The sequence below is a fragment of the Eurypyga helias genome, unplaced genomic scaffold (assembly GCF_000690775.1).
Source record: "Eurypyga helias isolate BGI_N326 unplaced genomic scaffold, ASM69077v1 scaffold8236, whole genome shotgun sequence".
Classification (NCBI taxonomy): Eukaryota; Metazoa; Chordata; class Aves; order Eurypygiformes; family Eurypygidae; genus Eurypyga; species Eurypyga helias.
This window is the reverse complement of record NW_010257203.1, coordinates 33,895-55,626: the sequence shown is the minus strand read 5'-3', so window position 1 is coordinate 55,626 and position 21,732 is coordinate 33,895. Positions and strand designations below refer to the sequence as shown.

General features: G+C 52.3%; 1 protein-coding gene across 1 annotated transcript in view; it reads right to left on the bottom strand.

Moving 5' to 3' along the window:
- Window positions 1-21,732, bottom strand: part of JADE2 (jade family PHD finger 2) — a gene marked incomplete at its 5' end in the record, with an annotated part of 54,150 nt that overhangs the window by 333 nt on the left and 32,085 nt on the right. Inside the window, 7 exon segments of the mRNA XM_010153928.1 lie at window positions 1-3; window positions 5-543; window positions 2,979-3,107; window positions 7,190-7,307; window positions 11,250-11,711; window positions 18,134-18,250; window positions 18,919-19,086. The exon segment at window positions 1-3 is cut by the window's left edge and continues 333 nt beyond it. Of these exon segments, the coding sequence (XP_010152230.1) occupies window positions 1-3; window positions 5-543; window positions 2,979-3,107; window positions 7,190-7,307; window positions 11,250-11,711; window positions 18,134-18,250; window positions 18,919-19,086 (1,536 nt within the window).

Genomic DNA, 21,732 nt, shown 5'->3' with positions numbered 1-21,732 from the left:
CCTCCTCCTCGCCCACGCAGCCCCTCGCCCCGGCCGGGGGGTGAGACTCGCCGGCTTTGGGGACAGAGCCCTTCTTGGCCGCCTTTTTCGCCTCGCCCGTCCCTTTGCGGTCGGCGGGAAGCTTCACCGGCCCTTTCTCCGACTTGCTCGGTCTGGAATCGGGAGCGAAGGGCTTGGTGGCATCATCCGACAAGTCACTGGCGTTGTTAGTCCAGGGCTCAGAGCTCTCCGGGTGGCTCCCACCCAAGGCGGGGGGGCTGCTCCTGGGCAGCTTTTTCTTAGTGTTCGTTCTCGTTTTGCTTTTCACTTTCTTTGCGGCCTCGCTCTGCTTGAACGGGGACCGGAGGGAGTGGTCCATCATGAAGCTCAGCAAGGTCTCCTCGTCCTGGAGGAGCTCCTCGGAGAGGCCGGGGGTGCTGTCCTCGTGGTGGGCATTGTTGAGGGACCACTCGCTCATCGCCATGTTCTCGGCCGTGATCTGGACCGACTGTGCCAACCAGCTGTTGAAGAAGGTCCCGTCGATGGGGAAGGAGGTGGATAAGCCTGGAAAAATGCACAAAAAAGGGGAAGATTGTCTCAGAAGCCAGAAAAAGCCACGCTGCCCTCTGACACCACCACTGACTTCACCAAAACCCCCCGGGACCGGAGCAACCCTCAAAAAGTCAACCATAATGCACCGTATCAGGGCACAGAAGAGGGTTTACTCCAGCACTGATGTGGAATTTGGGGTCCACAGAGGTGTCAGCCCAACAACCTGCGTGGTCCCCCACAACCAGCACTCCATGAACCTACCCGTCCTTCTGCAGCGAAGATGTCGAGCCCCAACCCACCCCGGCATGGGTGGAAAACACACTCCCATGCAGCGGCAGCAGGACCACCAGCCCAGGCATGAGCCTAAACATTTGGCAACTGCTCCCAGAGCGGGACTTGTGCCCAGGTGAGGGGTGACAGGTTCTCCTGGGGAACCACGTGCTGCCAAAATCCCAGACACCACCCGTGCCAGGGTAGTCCGTGGGGTGACGGGACCAGTGCTAAATCTGCGTGCAAAGGCCGGGAGGGAGGCAGGTCTGAGAACATCTCCAAATACACAAGAGGGGTGAAAACTGAAGAAAAGGAACAGAGATGACAGCCTGGAATGGAAAAAAGCTGAAAAACTTCCTAATAATTACCTCTGAGAGCAAGGGGAGCATTGTGGGGTCCAATTAGCAACTGGAAAGGCGCATACCTGCACAAGCACATGCAGTTTTAATCCCTGTAGCAGAATCCCAGGGGTGGGTTCAACATCAGAGCTGGTTTTATGGATGAAGGAAAAATCAGGTTTGATTTCCAGGTTCAGGTAAGAGCTTTCCTTTTAAAGCAGTCAGCCCAGCAACAGAAGAGGGCAAGAGCAGCGGCACGGGCAGGGTGACTGACCCCCGCAACGTTTGCCGGTCTCGCTGACAGCTCAGCATCCCCCTCCCCATGAGCAGCGACACGGGGTGTCACCTCGCACCTCCACGCTGCCTGGATGAGCGACCACTGCAGCGGGGACAAACACAACACCCTGTGTGATACACTGGGCGCTCAGTCAGGTCGGATATCCCCTCGGAGGTGGAAGGTCACAATCATCCTTTTTGAGAAGGCAGCCCCCCACCCTGGCAGCAGGCCAATGCAAGGGAGGGGAAGCAGGATAGGGATGCACCCAGGGCATCACGTGGTACCCAGACATGGAGCAGCCCAAGGTGTTGCTGGCAAGGGTGCTGCCAAACTCGCCTTCCTCCCACCCTTCTCTGTCACCTGCAGCCCCCAGTGATGCTTCAAGCCCTTAAAATCAGGAGGTTACAAGACCCTGGTGAAACCTGGGGTTGGCTGCCTCGTTTCCCAAGCTCGCAGCAGTGCAGCTTTTCTCAGAGACACCCCAGCCCTCCATCATTTGAGGGAATTTTCCCTAGAAAATCCAAAGTTTCTTTAGCAGAGAACAGTGCAGAGACAGGATGAGCACAAAAGCCCCGTTTCCAAAGGGGTTCCCACCTAAAACCCAACATCTTTGAGATGAACAGAAAGCAGCAGTTTGGTGAGCAATGGGCAAAGCAGAGCAAGGCAGGGTGGTCCAGACCCCCGACAGAAATGCACTGTACACCACCCCACACCCCCCCGGTGGGTTTTATAGCACTCCTGGACTGTCCAAGAGCCCCACGGGACCAGTGCACCCCTGTGCACCTATAGAGCAGCTGAGCACACGTGAACTCATCACCTACTGCCCCGCATGCTGGCAGAGGCAACAGCGCTGGAGAAAGTCAAACAAAACCCCAATTCCGTGTAAAAACACAGTTGTCAAGGATCTTGTCAAAAAAGACCTTTTTGTGCTGTTTTTTTAACTTCCCCTCTCCCAGCCCCATCTGCTGCCGAGTGGTAGCTGATGCGGATGAGCTGGAGGTGGGTGAAGCACCTGCAGAGCCAGCCTGCATCTCCTCGCCCCTCGAGTGAATTCAGGAGACTGGCCGCACTTTGTGCCTGCCTCCGGGATGCTCCTGGACCGCCGGCACAACCAGCACGACCGCACGGTCCTGGACGGTGTGTGCCATGAAAACGCACAGCCCACGCGCTGTATTCACCATCGGTGCACAGCGCAGAGGATACGAGGGATTAGCCCTTCCGTGGGGTGGGTAAGTCTGATTTTACCACTGGAAAGCAAATTCACTCTTCAGCAGCACATCACAGGCGTTGTAACATGCTCTCCCAATCCGGGCGCAAGCCCTGGGGCTGTGGGGGGGATTTTACACCCCTTGTCCTGCCTGGGACCACATCTCCGATGCCATCTGTCCCGTAGGACCTCAGTAATTCGGGCTGATGGCGGAGAGATGGAAGAGGCTCCCACGGCCTCGGGTAAAACTGGGACGTGCAGGAGGTTTCGGGGGCTGGGACTCTTAACCCTGCTCCCCAAAACAGGGAGCCTCCAGCGGCACAGGTCAACTCTGCACCCATAAAATCAGACTTACCCAGTTGTCCCAATACAGTTTCGCTGACAGATTTCCTTTTCTCTTTCTTCTCAGGACTATTTTTTCTACCATCTCTTCCTTTCCTTCTCGGGTCACTTTTCTTACCCTTTGTCTTCTTCCCAGTTTGTTCTGGCATTTTTTAGAAAAAAAGGAAAACTCCGTGTGAGACGAGGCATCAGGGATGCTGTGGTGAGCAAGTTCCCCCGGGGCACATCCCTGCGACGGAGACCTGGACCAGACCTGCAAACAACTCCAAGCCAAAGGGAGAACAGCAGCCACTTTTTGGCCAACTATAGGATAAAGTCCCTATAGTTTAAAAAAACATGAATCCCATAGGTTATATAAAAAAGAGGTTTGGGCGTCAGCCATGAAGTCAGCGTGGCTGCAGGAGTAGTCCCACTGAGGGTAGGAGACTCACTGAAGACCCTACAGCCACCGACGTGCCCTCCTGGACTGGGGCTTTGGGGTGGGGATCTGCGGGAGCAGCAGAAGGGAGTAACCCCAAACCCTGCTCAGATCCCTTCCCGGAGACACAGGGACCTCCTAACCCAGCGCTGTGTCACCCATCACTGACGAGAGCGTCTCCTGGAGGGATTCAGCTGCAAAGCCCGTTCGACAGCAATGGTACCGGCAGCGTTTTAAAGCAGACCTTGATTTGATTTGACCTTTCAGTGACAGTAACTACTCGCCCTCACACTGTGCAGGGGTGAAAAAACCCCAGAGCTATAAAACTTAAGCAGTGTATTGAACATAAGTAAATGGAGTAGGAAAGATGACCAGCTCTGCCTACGGAAAGCCAGGGATATAACTCTTAGCTATGGAGACATTCAGCTAAAAATCAGTATTTCCTAAATGGCTTTGAACTTCTATTGGATTTATTCCTCTTGGGTAAACAGGACAAATACCCCATAAAAGTACAACTTGTACTGCCAAGCGAGATGCTCCAACAGTTTTTACTTACTCTGCTGGGTCACTCAATGCTGGAGGGGGGACTTTTTACAAGGGCAGGTAGTGAGAGGACAAGGGGTAACAGAGCAATGGCAGTGAGAACCAAATGTGTCGGGCAGTGGCAGAATTACAGACAGCCTTCGCGGAGAGGCTGCCGACCGGATGGGTCGGAGGGAATAGCCTCTGCTCCCCCCGTGCTGCGGCAGTGGAAATGTACTGGGCGAGCAGCGGAGGGAATTCGCGTTGCACCTGCCCGAGTCTGGATTAACAGAGGATTTACAGTCCCGGGACTGCCAAGCCAGGAACCCCTCCTGACCGAAGGACTCGCTGAAAGACAAGCAAAAGCAAAACTGGTATTTGCTACGTTCCTGCCAATTAACTGAGAAACGCAGACGCATTTTTCACTTCGCTCACAAAATAAAAAAAATCAAACTTTGTTTAGACAGCACAATGGGGCTAAAGAGAAACCCGAGCAGTACTTTTTGAAGAGGAACCTGTCAAAATAGTAGCCGTGTTTCAAAGCCAGACAGTGTTTACTTTCCACTCCACGCAAGAAAAATATAGGGGAGAGAGGTGGGTTTGTTTTACATGGGCAGTTCTCACAATTTTACTAAAAATCTCCTCCTTAAATGATCATTTGTCAGCGGGAAAAATAAACCCCTCCAGTTTTGAATTTTATGTGGGAGCCATTCCAAAAAACCCTTTATGCCAAAACCATCTTTGGAATAACCCCAGCAGATTTCAATCGATGACTACTGTAACAGCACTTAAAAACCGGCCTCATCCAGGCAAAATAACGCAGACTTTTTTCTTTCTCCAAGAAACCCCAGGCACACGGAGCAGTCTGGTTGGGAGCCGTGTGGAGGGGATGCTACAGGAACCATTCCCCCCCAGTTTCAAACCAGTCAGCACGTCGTAATGGTGCCAAATGCAGCAGTGAGTTACCTACAGCCTTGGTCCTGCCGGGTGCTGAGAATCTTTAGCTCCAAGTATCCAACTGGCATCAAGCACACTTGGCAAATGTGTGGGTGCTGGGAGAGCCTGGTAGGACTGGGATCTACCTGGTGCGTGTTTGGGATGGAACTGGGATGGGGCAGCTAGGAGCTGAAGCAGAAGATAAGCCCCAAACTGCTTTCTCGAGAGCTCCTCCCAAGCTCAGGGGAACCCACGCACCAATGCTGAAAGACGCTCGGGTCCCTAAAGTCCCCTTGACATGGGAAGGACCCAGGTGCCCAAACCACCTGGGGAACCCAGGACCAAATTCCTGTACCTGAGCCCTCTTCCCAGCAGCAGCGATTCGCGGGAGCCAGCTCCCAGAGGCACAGCAGCCCCTGCTCAGGCTCAACCAAAAAGCCCATTCCCAGAGAGAGTAGCAGCTTGGTTTGGTCAGTTCAGAGTGGAAAATGAATTGGGAAATGCCAACCGTTTGGGACAGGAGAGAAGCTTTGCATCAAAATGCATGCAGCAACCCCACAGCCTGCACACCCATTGTGCCCCGGTCACCCTCTCGCTGCTGCTTTGTCTCTGCTCACTCACCTTTCAGCACAACAAGCATCACAGTAATGGGAATTGTGCTTTTCCCTGAGCACACACGTAACATTTCAGGAAAGGCAATTGCACAGTGCCCGCACGCTGCAGACACCCCGAAATGCAAGCGGCAGAGCCCCGACACAGCTCCCCCTCGCCTACCAGCATCCCACCTCAGCGGCAAGGGTCCCCGGACCAGCTGCCCCAGCCCCCCCTGTATTAGAGAGAGGGTTGGATATGCACCAGAGGCCAGAATCCCCAAAGCATTTTGGGGAACACAGGTCCCAAGGGGCATTTCCAGCCATCTGATGTCCTGTTTGCAAGGGGGCTGAGCTCAGAAAGCCTTCTTGGCAAACTATCCCACGCCCATCTCCTTCCGAGAGCTGCCAACGCTAAATCGGGTTCAACCAGCTGAACTGAAGAGCACCACGAGGTCCCCTGTGATCCCCCAAAACCCGCAGAGCCAAACCACGCACGGCATCTGCCTTCAGGACCCGAGTCTGTTGCTCTAGTCATTCATCCACGTGGTACTCCCAAGCTGGACTTCCCGCCTCGCCCAGCCCAGCAGCATCCCCCCGTGCCAGGGAATGGCTCTTGGGCTACGCAACGCGGGGTCTCCCGTTGGTGAGAACTGCCGGGAACACTGTTTCGTGTGTGCCCAGGCTGGCAACCCGTATCACTGGTTCAGGGAGGATGGATTTGCAGGACCCACATCTCCCCAGAGCACACCCTGGGCTGCCGCTGTCGCCTGGTTCTTGCCCCCGAGAGGAATTTGCCCAGGCTCTGAGTCACAACCATCTCAACATACACATTTCTCAGCCTCCAAACCTTCAATCAAGGGAAACTTTTGTCAAGGAAGGCTCAGCCCAGCCAGTTCCTGAAGAAAACCCAACCACGTGATGGCTTCAAACGCAAACTCCAAAGCCACAAACACAACAACCGTCGGAGCAGTCTGCCAACGCGCCAGATGCTGCTGCTGGAAAAACCGTTCTGAAGCCACGGGTTCGGTCTGCGCTGCCACCGAAGGGAAAGGAGGAGGGAGCAGGAGCTGTGGGCTCTGGCACTGCTTGTGCAAAAGGGTAAAAAAAATTAGGACAGAAGGAAACCAGCTTTAATTCAGATCCTTAATAAGAGGTGCCAGAGGCTTTGCATGCAGCAACATGACGTTCTCCACTAGCAGGTATGTGGAAGAGAGAACTGCAGCTGACCACAGCTAAAGGAGCTGGTCTCCCGGAGCGACAGACATCCCAGCGGCAGCTTAACCTTCGGCAGAGCCAAAGGCATCTGCAAAGAGTCCAAAGTGAGGGCTGCTGCCCGTGCCAGGGAGCCAGCTGCCATGGATCAGCGTCAGCAGCCCCGTTCCCAGGATGTGCCATCTCCACCGAAAGGAAGACGTCACCCAAAGTCACCAGAACGCTGCCTTAGCACCACCATCTACCCAAACGCTTGGCCTTGCTGGCCGATTCCCGTGGAGAGGAAGATTGAGAAGGGATCTGTGAAAACAAGGAGCTCCGAAACTCCAGTCACCCAGGGTATGGCTTTATTGTGCATTTCTGAACAAAACCAGAGATGTGCAAAGAGGCAACAACATACGAACCGTGTTTAAATAACACTGCAGGGGAGGGGGAACCTCTGGTTTCCTTGGGGTGGGGGCTGAGGCTTGGGCACCAGTCTTTGGCTTCAGAGGACGGCAGGGACAGCATCTGCGAGAACAAGCTCTGGGAAGCAGTACTGACCTGGGTAAAGGTCCTTCTCAATAAGCTTCATCTGGAGATGGAAGATCTGCTCCTGGAGTTTACAAATGGTGTGTTTCATCTTCTCCCGTCTCGTCACCATGTAACAGAGATTTCTAACCTACAGAAAGACAAGAAACTGTGTTTAGGAATGGTTGCAGCAGGTCCCCTCGAGCTGTGTCCTGCTTCTGCTGCCCAGGGAAATCCCTGCTCCCTGGGATTCGGTCCTCTTCATCCCACCATCATCTGTGCAGCACCAAACTCCTACCAGGGCTCCTTTGATGCGCCGGGACTAGAGCTGAGGGCTCTTGATCCAAACTGTGTCACATATATGGGAAAATCCACGCAGTGAATGGTTCAAAGCCTCAATGTCTCTGTTCTGGCTCCGACAGCCCAGACCCCGTGGGCAGCAAGCAGGACTGGCCGGCTACTCCAGCACGTGCACTGGTCATACAAAAGCCATAAGGAAGCCCAGTATCCCCAGAGACACGGTGTGACTTACCCCAACTGCACATCTTGTAGCACCAAGAATCCCTGCAAAGCCTCGCAGATACCTGCTGACGTGCCTGAGGCACCCACCCCAAACCAGAGCCCAAACACAGCTCCAGCAGCCCCCGCCCCGGCAGGAGGGACAGCTCAGCCACCACTGCTCCCAGCCCTCGGGGCAGCAGCCAGCTGGGACCATCCTGCCCAGGGAGGGGCTGGGGCATACCCAGGTGCCAGCCCTCCCCACGCAGGGGTCCAGGTAGGATGCCGCACGTAGGGGAGTCTCTCACAGTGACGGAGCAAGCCAGGACATCGTCCCACCAAAGGCTGTGAAGGCAGCAGGATGACCGTGGCCATCTCCTAACAGCCTCGGCCTTACCTAAGGACAATTTGGAAACACTGAGGAATAGAGGAGAAAAAAGCTGCTCTTCTTTTGTGCTGAATCCCCTAGAAAATGTAAAGCAGCAAGCTATATGCTGTATATTTTACCATGTTCTCTCTTTTTGTTCTGGATTGGAGAAAACATTAAACTAAAATTTCTTTATGAGGAAAACAACTGCCTCTGGCAACCTGCATCTCAAAGTGTTTGGCGGTATCTCTTCCCTATGATTTCATATTCCTGGAAGAAAGTATTACTTGTAGTCTGCTTAGAGACTGCTGGTATTTACACACACTTATATGGCTAAACACCACCCAGCGCTGCTTCCCCAAGCCAAGCTTCGATGCTGGTAGGAAGGCCTGGAAACTAGAGCTTTTTGTTAAAGCTAATTTAAACAATCGGTCCTTGGAAAAAGCTTAAAAAAAAGTGGGTTAAAAAAGGCCAAAAAGAAGACGGGAGAACTGTATTAGGATTTCCAGGCAATACCTGTAATTTGCTGGCACTGTGAAGTGCAGAAATGACAGTGGTTAAGAGATGGCAGAGGGAAACACCATCATCCTGGCTGTCCCCGCATCATCCTCCCTGCTGCTTCTGCCTCCCCAACTCTTGGATCCAGATACCATCATCAGCCCCAAAATCACAACCGTTCCTGCCAGATTAATTGCTGAAAACACTAAAATAGCAACATGATGCCTCGTGGACACCCTCTGAAAGCCACCTCTCTGGGCCGCTCTTCTCCAACCCCTATGTGATGTGATGCCTGACTGCAAGTGAGACGGGGCAGCTGTGAGCGGCGCTGACAGACAGGATCAGACACCTGGGGTGTGCTGGCAGCAGTGGGATTTAAACCCCTATCACCCATCTGAGCACTGGACTTTGATCCGACCAGTGTTTATTGTTCCCCCTCTTGGAAGAAGAGCAAACAAACAGCTCTTCCTGAGCCAGGCAGTGAAAGCTGGCAGGGAGTTGCTAGGCAGGGATTGAACGCCGATGGGGAATGACCCACCAAGCCCGTAGGCAACTCTGGATAATGAGAAATCTGGTAAAACGCCTAGTTTTGACACAAAGAAATCAAAGAGGAGCTGCCGTGCTGTGTCTTTGAATCAGGCAGCTCCTGGAGCAAAGTGTGGTACCCAGAGATGCACGGTGGTTCCCTGTGGCTGGGAGCAAGTGGAAGCCGAGGGAGGTGGAGCAGCCTGGATTAGATTTGCAACACAGAGAAGCAGGTGAGAGGAAAAAGGTGAGTTGAACTCGCCCTCAGATCCAGCCGCTGTGGCCTGTTGCCTACAGCACGGTGCCGGAGACCCAGCCCAGCCCAACACAGGGATGGAAACGGTGCAGCAAAGAGAGGAGCAAAGGAGGGACAGAGTGATGGTGATGATGTACGCAGTGATGAAGGCCGACAGTGCCACGAAAAAGAGACCAATAGCTTGAAATCCACTCGCTTTTACACAGGAGAAGGGTCTCAGGCTCCAAGACCCATCCGGGGAACTGCACTGGGGGACCAGGATGGGCTGGTCCAGAGCTGGAACCTGCCTGGACATAAGCACAGGGCTCATCCGCACTGCCTTTCTCCTCATGGGTTAAATTATGCCGCAGACCCACAGCAGCTTGGAGACGGGTTCAGGGATACACAGGGACAGGTCACCTAAGGGGCAGCATCACCACCACGTTCAGCTCCCAGGGAGCAGCATGTCCCCTGCAGACCCTAACCCTTTACTCAGGGCATGGGGGCACCACCTTCACTGGATCAAAGTAATGCTGTTTTCCTGCTTTTCTCCTTCCTTGTCTGCTCCCAGAGACCTCCTGAGCCCTTATTGCTTTTGCACCCTGGGTGGGTTGTCAGGAGCAGACCCAAGCAGGGGCCATGAATTCACCCCTCAGGCAGGAATAGGAGAGGGGGGACCAGGCAGAGCTTAGATTTGAAGCGCAGGAGGAAAAGGGACTTCGGCCCTTGCATGCCAGGCTCAGCAGTTCTGCCCTCACAGAGTATGTATCAATCATATCATACAATGGTTTGGGTTGGAAGGGACCTTAAAGATCATCCAGTTCCAAATCCCCTGCCATGGGCAGGGACACTTTCCACTAGACCAGGTTGCTCCAAGCCTCATCCAGCCTGGCCCTGAACACTTCCAGGGATGGGGCATCCACAGTTTCTCTGGGCAACCTGTCCCAGTGCCTCACCACCCTCTCTGTGAAAAATTTTCTCCTTACATCCGATCTAAATCTACCCCTGCCTGTCCCTGTCCCACCGCTCCCCTGTGCCGTGTCCACGTCCCCTCGCCACCAGCAGCACTACACTCCCATCCCTTTCCCTGGATGCTCTCTGACATCTCATTCCAGGTGCTGTGCTTCTTCCCCTGTGTTTTCTCCCCTCGCTGCCTCTCGCTTTCATCACCCCTCCTCCTCTCCAGCCTCTCTGCCCCTTCCCTGCTCCTGCCTGCTCCTTCCCTCTGTGCAGTCACGACAGCCAAATCCGCAGGCAGGCAGTGTGGCAGCAAGCACAGCCCTGGGGGCTACGGCACCACTTTGGTACTGCGGCTCCACCAACGTTTTGTTCTCCCCAAAAAAGCTGTTGTGGAGGCAGCTGATCCCTCCCCTGTGCAAGGATGCTCCGTGCCGTGGGGAGCAGCGGGTGCCTGCATCCTCCAGCTGCATCCTCCGGCTGCATCCTCCGACACAGATCTGCCGGTGGCTCCCTGAGGAACCGACCCACTTTCGGCTGCGGCGGAGCAGGGAATGCCCAGTCCCACTGGCCCTGCAGCTCACTCCTGCCACTCACCCACCTTTGATATTTAATACAAGTAACCAATGAAGTGTTCCTGTGCCTTGCTGCTGGAAAGCATCCAAGGGGCAGCACAGGACAACAAGACTACTAACAAACAGTGGGTATAAGTGGCAGCATCATCTGCCTCCCAGCCACTCAGCCCCACTGATGCACCACTCCCCGCAGATATTTGCTCTTTTGAACCCCAGCTGAGACTGCCACTAACCTATTTCATCAGTGCTGGTGTTTTGGCAGTGATGACACATACTTTATTCTTCCAAATTACACTCTAGATGAAGGGACACAACTGCCAGGGAAGTCGAACTGAGGCAAGAGGGAACAGGGCTTGTGCTGTCCCTATGCAGCAGCACACGTTAAAGCAGCCCTGATGGAGCATATGGCTACACCACTGAAGGAAAAGCTGTACTCACCCTCTCCAGGTCTTGCCTAAGGTGCATGAAGAGCTTCAGGCGTCGGTAGAGAACGTCCTGTTCTTGCTGGGCCAAGTTGTCCACCTCATCCGTTTTTGGTGTCAGCAGTGGTTTGTTGGAATTTGCTTTCCTCTTCAACTTCCAGTACTGGTAGACAAAATCCACCAGCGATTCGCTTAAGTCAAGGTTCTCCGCCACCTCCGAAGGCTTCACGAGTTCATAGAAGTCCTCCTCCAGCTGCTGGAGCTTCTGCTTCCGCAGCGTGACCTTCTCCAAGTCCAGCTGGGCTTGGTCAGGCTCTGTCCGTGCCTCCTCGGGCAACTTGGTGGCACCGGTGCTGTGCTCAAGGCAGAAAGACTTGAACTTCACTTCGTCGTTGTCTGCTAGAATAGTCCGCATGTCGAGGTTGTGATCGAAGGCGCAGGTGACGTGGAACGCGGTGACGCAGGCGGGCATGGAGCACTGCGGGGAGAAGGACAGGGCTTACAGCCAGGGTAAAACATCACCGGGGCGGGGGGAGGGATGCTTACCAACCAGACCACAAGGCTTGAGCCTGGCTTACTACAAAAACTGACACCCATCTGAGTGACATCACCTTCCATGAAGCGATGGGTGCTCCACTACATGCAGTCCTGTGAAGGAACACCTGTACAGCCCCCGTCTTACCCACCCGTGAGCCGGACACCACAAACCCAAGCAGAAGAAACCCAACGTTCACTAGGTATCAGCAAGCACCTTCCCACCTTACCTGCTTTAGTCCTTCCCTGCGATGGGCCCTGCTCATCTTTCACCTCCCATCAACAGGAGCTTCCAGTGGTTCTTCCACCGAGACATGTCAACAGCCACAGACAGCACGGGCCAACGGGATACTCAAAGACTGTCAGTGGATTTCTCCTGATGGAGAAGCTTTCATCTGTTTCACCCTTAAACTACTCCACTCTGTTACCAGATCTAAAGCTAACGTGGCATTTTTACCGAAAGCATACAGAACATGTCAAGGTTTATGAGTGAACGTGGTATCTCGGAAGCAGCCAATGCTCCTGGAGCATGAGGTCTTTCTCCTCTGGAAATTACGCACCTTCTAACTGTTGGCAACTCGATGATCTTTGAGGTCCCTTCCAGCCTAAACCACTCCGTAATTCTGATTAGCTCCATTTAAAAAGAAGAAACTCAGCATATACAGAGCAAAACCTCACAAAATGACATGTGTAGAACTAGTACAGTGGCTAGACTGTGGTCAGACCTGCACCAGATTAACTTTTTAACAATCTCCCTAACTTAGCTCATGCTTAAAATTACTTTGGATCCCACAAGCAACAAACCTGAGGCTGGTTTCCTACAGAGGAATCCCCCCAGCCACCACTGTGCCCAGGTCCACACCAGCACCTTCTCCCCCTCTACTCATTAACTGGTTTTTAATGGCTCAGAGTGTCAGGTAATTATTTCAACCATAACCCATAAGACATCAGTCTATTCCAGCTGCTAATGAGCAGTTAAACTGCAATAATTAGACATTTTAAGTGGGCTATTACTGCAGGCACCATATTTCAGCATTTATAGAAGAATTGTTCTTGTGGGGGGTGAAGATGCAGTTGTGGCCTGAAGGACCAGGCAGAGACACATGACATTTCCTGAATGTTGATGACAAACCGTCCCGGATGCTCTAGAGTTTTACTGGAGCTTTGCTGCACTTTAATTCTTGAAAAAGAAAGAAAAAAATAATTCTGGTAGTAGTTGAGGAACAGAAGTTTTATGGCTTTTTATCTTCCTCCCATCAGCCCTGAATTCCTGCTCCGTCACCCAGCGTGTGAACTTTCGACGCTGCTGCTTTTAGATATTTTCCCTTGACTTTGTTTATGAATCTGCTGATGCTTATGAAAGCAAGAGACTCATGCAGCTGCCAGGGCCAAGAAAAGCGAAGGCAAGCAGTGTCCAAGTCCTCCACTTCCAGGGCTCTCCAGGCCCTGCTCCAAGGCCTATGAGAGCAGCAGGAAGAGCCGGATGCAGCCCCTGCCACGGCTGAGCCCTGAGCTGTACCAGCACGGCTCCGGGCAGCGATGCTGGGCACCAAATACAAGCAGATTATTAACTCCTACCCCCCGTTTACCCTGTTTAAATATGCCCATTTGGTCCTAATTTCAGCCTGAAACTGCTCATAAAAAAGCTGATAGTGGGCAAAAATCAGTTCCCTCTGCTCTGCTGCCAGTGCTTGTATGGAGCCTGGCGTTGTGTGGGACCCTGCTCCAGGTGGGTGCACCCACCCGCCCATCCCACGGGACAAGCCCTGCCACAGCCTCCCGCATGCCTGAAGCACCGGCTCCGCTCTCGAGTGTTTATTTTTGGCCACGAAGGAGGGAGAGAGGGGACCCTGCCTGATCTGCAGTATCTGGATGTATCCAGTGCAGTCAGGGAATCACAGAATCCTAGAATCACAGAACGGTTTGGGTTGGAAGGGACCTTAAAGATCATCTAGTTCCAACCCCCTGCCATGGGCAGGGACACCTTCCACTAGACCAGGTTGCTCCAAGCCTCATCCAGCCTGGCCTTGGACACTTCCAGGGCACACTTTAAATATCACACACCAGCTTTTAAAGCGCAGGCACTCACTCCTGCAGCCCTGGGGCGAGCACTGATACTAGGAGGAGATGTGATGCTGTTTGACAGTTACCCTTCCTTACTTCCCTGGCAGTTTCAGGTTGGAGGCCTTTGGCAGCTTGAAGTTCTCATGATGGAGCTTTTTAGTCTGGTAGCCAAGATGGTAATGGTACTGCACGGAGCTACAGAGCTCCTGATGTACTCCTGACATACTCCTGACGTACTCCCTATCCTGGCTGTTTTGGCATAACAGCTGGAGGTGCTTCACACCACAGCATCCTTTTGTGCTGTTCTGCACATAAACATCTATGGGAGAGCCGGTGGACACGGAGAACTCACTGCCATCAGTGAGCTGTGTGAGCTAAGGAAAGCCACGCAGCGATGTCCTCTCCCTTCTGTTTCTGCCACCAGCGCTAATAACGGTGTTAGCAAAACGGCTGTTGTCCTGCTAACAGGGAACAACCATCTCTCCACCTCAGGAATAAAGCAAATCAAATGACACCCGTCCCTGGATCTCTCCTCTGACAGATGGCAAGCAGCACTTGTCAGAAACCGTGCCCAAAATGCAAATAGAAAATAATTAGGCAGCTTGGCTGACAGGGCAACAAAGAGAGGTACCTGGTCGGCTGCGGCTACCAAGGACCTTGCATAAACTGACAATAAAAACACATTGATCCATCCCAGACCGGTGCTGGAACGAAGCCACTCTTTGCAGGAGAGGGGGATAGGGCACGCAGAATAAACCAGGCTCAAAAGACTGGCACAGTCCCCAACTCTGCTTCATTATTGATCGTGCTTCATTATCTTACAGCACCTTTCATTCAAGGATTTCAGCACACTTTGCTTATCCAGGCAAATCCATTCCCAAACACAACTCGGAAAAAGAGGGTGAAAATCGCACCAGAGATTAACACAGGCTGTTGATTAGTCCTCAAACCACTCTCACTGGGAAGAAAGAGAGGGATGATTTTATTTTCCAAGGACATTCAGTTTCCCAGCGCACAGGGGTGTTCTGCTGTGGGCTGGAGCCGGAGGGGAAGGAAGCGGCTCCTCCAACAAACCTGCGAGGGGAACTCGGGAAGGAAAAATTCATTACCGGTGCTGAACTCTGGCCAAGCCATCAGCCACGACACTCCTGCAGCCTTACAAAAACTACCATGTGAATTTTAGTGACCACAGATGGTCTGGATCCTGGTAGTGCTTCTCAGCTGAAATAGGGAATGTCAGCATCGCAAACGTCCTTGGAGGATGCAGGGACGAGGCAGAGGATGGTATGGGGCTGCACGGAGACACACACTGCTCTTCCCCTCACGTCAAGCTGTACGTTTACAGCGCTCCAGGCACAGATGACAGCTCCAGGAACCACCACACCAGTTGTCCCAGTGGATGAGGAGCAGTGACACACGCAGCTCACGGGGAGCAGGCAGCACCAGAGGAGTGAGAAGGAACAAGTGAGTGATGTAGGACACTTCCGAGGGCTTTTTATCAAAAAAAAAAACAACAAAAAGATAGCTGGAAGATGATGACAGCAAAAGATTCTGCCCTTTGGAGAAGCAACTAACAGAGACCTGGCATTCTGCGCTGTGTTGAAAAGCTCTGATGAGTATTCCAGTTGCTCTGACAAGCAAGGAGGGAGCTGGTGAGGAGGGACCTAGGTCAGGGCTGTGCCGGAGCCTGGCACTCTTTTCCATCTCAAAACAACAAAAAGATAGCTGGAAGATGATGACAGCAAAAGATTCTGCCCTTTGGAGAAGCAACTAACAGAGACCTGGCATTCTGCGCTGTGTTGAAAAGCTCTGATGAGTATTCCAGTTGCTCTGACAAGCAAGGAGGGAGCTGGTGAGGAGGGACCTAGGTCAGGGCTGTGCCGGAGCCTGGCACTCTTTTCCATCTCAGCGATTTTTTTTTTTGCTGGATACTGAGCTCTCTTTGGCTTCTCCTATGTCTGACCACAAGAACCACCATGAAGTCATGATTTCCCCTTAACAGGAGCTGGGGAAAGGGTGTCTCAGGGCTGCATCCCTGCCCAGCATCCGGGAGCGCTGTCTTGACTATGGCCACGCCGAGCACGATCAGAGGCATGGAGAGCAGTGTTGAGCCCTTCCTGAGGCTTCCCTGGGTCTGCTTTCCTTCTGAGGGTCAAATTTAGATGAGGAAAAACACCTGGATGCACAGAGGTGCCTATGCAAAAATATCTCACAGTGCTCTCTGCAAACGTGGTCGCGGTGGGTGTTTTCTTGAGCTGCCGTGCTGCCTCCGAGCATCACTATCCCCCCTGGGATGACCATCTTCCACTCCCTCCACCTTGCTGCCCAGATTTCATGTCCCATTTAGGCAAAGCCCAGTTCCAACCAGCCACTTGGAAAACCCCCTCCGGGAAGCAACATCCCTCTTTCCCCAGACCTGCCCTACCTGGAGCACCCCATTCCCGCTGCCAAGGATAAAAGCTCAGTGCTGTAACAGAAAACAACCTCCTCCTTTTAGAGCTGGGTCATAAACCCGAAATGCTGACAACGGTAGTTAGATTACACCTGTATAAACAGGCACTAATAAAAAATACGCTCCATAAACACGAGCTTTCAAAACAGAGCTCTGTACCACTGATGAGTATGGAGCGTGTTTATTTATCCATGGCTGAACTTGCCGATTTACCCCATAAACCCTTAAATAAAGGCACTGCCTTCCTTTTTTTTTTATTCTTCTCTCCCGTTTCCTTGAAGCAAAACCATCCTGAGCGTGTTAGCGGCCTTGGCAAACGCTCCGGTGACAATCTCGTGAAGACTTATAAACCATGAGTGCCGGCACAGGAGACAATAAACCTCCTGTTCCCTCTCAGGTGACCTTTAATGCAAATCCCTTCGGTCCCAGGGATCTCACAGCTCCCGTGCCATGCCAGCGCTAAGAGGATGAAGCCTCAGAGAAGCTGAATTCTTTTTGAGGCTGCCAAGCCTGTTTGCCTCCTACCCTGCCCTTCCGTTCTTTGAAAGCAGTTGCCGTTATGACACAGTATCTCCATCTGGCAGGGTGAATAAGCAGATCCACCCAGAGCCATCGAAAAAGAAGTGAGTCAACGCTAGAGATTTAAGGAAGTATTGTGAGATTTCGTTTCAAGCTAAGGGGATTGCTTTTAAATAGCTCCCTTTAAAGCATTAAACCCAAGGCAGTTGCACAAACGCAGTGGGACCTGCAGACCTCCTATTCCTATCGCTCTTCTGCAGCCAGACAGCTATTCTGGTCCCCGGTAGTCACTGCTGCGGACACTCACTTCCGAGGTGCAGCTCCCATTGCTGTACAGGAGCTGATCAGTTGGGATTGGTGCACATCCACAGCTTTTTCCCAATTTTTCAAAGCTTAATGGCTGTTCCAGCCTCCCCTGTGCACCAAGACAGCTTCAGTGCCTGCTCTGCCAAAGAAAGCAACAGGCACGAGTACTGGCACCCCAGAGCAGCAGACTTCCCAGCTCATCCCCAGGGACCAGTGGGACATTACACTGGCAGAGCAGGGGGAAGCAGGGGGAATGGCTGGATGCAGATGAGCAGCAAAGCTCCACAGGTGCTCTCACACTGAGTACGCTGTGTGTTGGACGGGAGCTTCTGCTCTCTGCTCCCCGGAAAGAGAGATCATGGCCTGGGAAGCTCTGTCCCACTTCCCTAATAGGAAAATCCAGAGCATCTTGCTTTCAGTTGGAAATGAGAATGTCTCTCCCCTTCTTTAGCATGCTGCTGCTGCTGCTGCAGGGAGAACAGGCAATCCAATGTCTGCAGTGCTTTGTTTAGGTGTGGCAAACCAGGAGAAAATGTGGGAATGGAATGCAGGATAAATACACTATCTTCCAAGACAGCAGTCTAGTGAGCACTACCTGATCCCGGGGTTTCCTGGCATGCCCCCTAGAGAAAGGCTTCCCAGCCAACCCTCACTGGTTTGGGAAATACTTGGGCTATGTTATATCCTGAGTATCTCACTTCCCTGGCAGCTAGGCCAAGCCTTTCTGCTGGAGGTTCCTGATTCCAAACCAAGGTCATTCGCAGTCCCGGTAATTAGTGTCACTACAGCAACATCACGGTGTTATGCTAAGAAAGTTAATCTAGACTCCTAGCACTCAAAACATTAAATGATTGCAAACATCGTCTGATGATGTCTGATGGGTGCTCATTCTCCCTGTGGTTAGGTCTACTCAGAGCAAGAACGAGCTTCGGTCAGATCGCATCTGCCAACGTCTCGAGACTCTCCAGTGGCTGTTACAGGCACAACCCTGGAAGTCCAAGTTTCTCTGGTGCCAAGTTACGTACCTGAATACACGTCCCAGTGCACTCCTTGCAGAGGCTGCAGGACAAAGCCCATCTGCTTGCTGGGATATGTGAGATCTTCGTAATGGGTTCCATTTTTTCAGGACATCCAATGCTAACCTGGTCAAGAAACAGAAGACAAGTTACAAATACCAATTACTATCCTGAATCTCCTACAGGGCAATGTCCGTGGGAGTCTGAATGAAAGACAGGGGTTTCACTTGTTATTTTTCAGGGTCACATGTAATTTGGAAAAAATAAATAAACAGAAGACAAGTTACAAATACCAGTTACCATCCCGAATCTCCCACAGGACGACGTCTGTGGCAGTCTGAATGAAAGACGGGGTTTTAATTTGTTATTTTTCAGGGTCATTTGTAATTTGGAAAAAATAAACGCAAACCCTCAAAACCAGAAACAAATCTAGATGAGACGGAAGGCAAAATTTATGTCAGCATTTCCTCTCAATTCACTTCTCACCTGGATGTTGCTGTGTACCCCAGATGGGCACATGAGATCAGCTTTACCCTGCCCAGGCAGGTCCTGTGAATACCCCCCTCCTCTGCACCCTTACACCCACCTCTGTGTCCTCCCTTAGCGGGGTTCCCCTTGGCTGCTAATTAACACATCGCCTGATGACCTACGGGCATCACAGCGCTGACCTCGGCATGGCTTGACGAGCCAAACTGGTCTTGCTACTTAGACCTTTATTGAACATCCTAGGCTGAGACCTGGAAGCCAGGTCCGTGCCCACCTGCGTGTCAAGAGGAGGTTGGAAAACATCTTACTTCAGGTATCCATAAGGCACAGCTAACGTGGACCCATTTCGTCCCGCTCCTGGTAGGCTTCAGCGCTCCCCCTCTCTTTGGGCACAGCAGACACTTGGGCTGGACCCCAAGGGCGCAGGTCCGGCACAGCCAGCTCCCGATGGGGACCTTCAGGATGCCGTAGCACGCCTGCGCGGACACAAAGGAGGTGGGTCAGTCCCAGCAGCCCGGGAGAAGCATCCTCCTCCTTCACTCGCACCTTTTTCACCACTGCTGGCTTATCGCCACTGCAGCTGGGCATCCGAATGACGAACAGCGGGGGTAAAGCAGCTCCGCAATCACAGACGGCGAGGCTAAGTTTTTCCTTCCTTGCCACCTTCCCTATTTTCACATGGATACTCACCCTGGATCAATATGCCCTAGGTTTTAATTAAAAATCCTGGACAGATTTAAGAGCCGTGTGGATGAGGCACTCAGGAACATGGTTTAGTGATGGTATCAGCAGTGCTGGGTTAACGGTTGGACTGGATGGTCTTAAAGGTCTTTTCCAACCTAAAAGATTCTATGATTCCACAAAAGCTCAATATACAAACGTGCTGTGTGTGTACCATGTCAAACTCGGGAGTGGGAGTCAACCAGGCTGTTCCATCAGAGCCCCCTCACCACCGCAGCTCTGCGGTGCGGACACCTGCCCGCTCACCCCCTGCCCCTCTCCCAACAGCTACCAGACCCACGAGAAGAGACCCTCGGAGAAGTTAATAAACGCCGTGCGCAGAAAACCTCTGAGGTAGCCGAGGGCTGAAAAGCCACAAGCCCATGATTGAGAAAGATGGCCACACTGGTTACACCCCCGGTGCAGCCTAAAGGGGAAGCGAAAATAACTATGGGAAGGTAAAAAGGGGAAGCAAATAGTCATGAATATAAATCAGAAGGGAGGAACCATAAAGGATGCTAAACCTAAAGGACAACAAATCTAAAGGAGGCAAGGCCAAGTCTACGGCCAAGAGGGCGAGAGCTCAAGGACTTGGGTTGCCCACAGAGCTCCCCGTCCTGCTGCAATAGCGCAGGACGCAGAGATGCCGAAGCGCTTCATAAATATTTCTCTTCCCTACTTGGGGAAGAGACAAATGATAAGCTGTATCCCATAATGACGATGATAAAATACTTTCCACTTTGGCTGTAACTTACGACTGTGTTAAACAGCTACTGCTAAAACCAGGCAGGTTTTAACCAGCAGGTCCCAACAACTCACACATAAAGTGTTTCCAGAGCGTGGCAAACAAGTGCCTTGGGTGCTGACGTGGGGCTGTGTCACTGTCTCAAGCAGGGCGATGTCATTACTTCTAGATCTGGCATCCCTCCAGAAGGCAAGGGATCAGCGCCGATAAGGACCCCCAGCGCTGCTGGCTGCCAACTGAGCCCAGGCATTTGGTAACTCCACTTTACCCCCCAAACCAGCTTTTCGTCCTGCCACTGCAGGTCACCATCACTGCAAGTGACAGTGTGACAGGGACCAGGGCCACACGGAGATGTGTGAGCATGGGAAAAGCATATCCTCAGTCTTTCCTGGCTAGGAACATACTTTAAATTCAGCTTTCAGTTGCCCCAAAGCACAAACTGGCTCTGATAGTGATTTCCAAGGGGAAAAAGCTACTTCATGAACAGATTATTGGGATAATAAGGAATTAAGGGAGGTAATATTATTGCTGCGAGTCTACACGGTTCAGAGAGACTTAACCGTGTGTTTCACAGCGCCTCCAAATCTGACAGATAAATCATTTCTGTAAGAGAGTTTTATAAAACATCTGATTTAGTACCAGAGAAAATCAGCCTGGTATGTACTACCAGGAGAATAAACTGGCAGACTGATCTCAAAATCCCAGGGAAAACAGGAATTACGACCAGGTGTGCATCTCTAGCAGAGTCTTGGCTCTCCGTTATTTGTACCTAGGGGTTTTAGAGGAGCTGAAGGTGCAATTCTGCTCCTAGGAGCAAACACTACAGGGCCTCTTCACGGACAAAAAGCTGCTCTGGATACGAGGCGGGTTATCAGCTAAACACACTCTCCCAGCCCAGCACCAGCCAGACGATGCTCTGGGAATACAGGATCGGAATAGGAGCAGAGCAGCTATTTTTATCGCTGTTGCCTGTCGTAGGCTCAACGTCCCTGAGAAGGGGATGCCAGAAACAGGGAGGATGCTGAGCCACAGAAAAGCTTGGTGTGGTCCATGTAACACAGGGAGGGCTCAGCCGTGTCTCCACGCCGGGGAATGGGAATTCGGTAATGACAGGACCACTGTGCAGTGACTGGAAGCTGATGGATCATTCCAGTGCTAAACAGAAGTGCGACGTTGCCACCCCAAGAGTGATGAACCACAACGATTCAGCAGCAAGGAGGAAGATTCCTCCTTGCTGAAAACTTTAAAATGGAGATTGCATGTGTTTTCCAAAAGCTACACTTCATAGGAATTAATTAATAGTGAGCCCCGTGGCTTGTGCTATGCAGATGAGATGATTACAACGATCCCTTCCGGCACCATAACCCACCAACATGTGTCTTGGTACAACCCTTCCTCTGCCACTTCCCGCTGGGATGCAGGAGGATGAGGCATCTCACTGCCTCTGTCCCATGGGACCCCAGCTCCCCTCCACTGCACCCTAATACACTGTCCCCAGCGGGTTTTGGACATGGGGCTGGCAAAGGCATAGGGAAGGTTCCATAGGAAACATGATGCCATGTAACACCCCACGCTGTGGCTCTGGACTTGAGGGCATTAATCAGGGCAGAGATTAAATCAGGGGCAGCTCATGGGCTGGAATTCGGTTTGGGGCTGG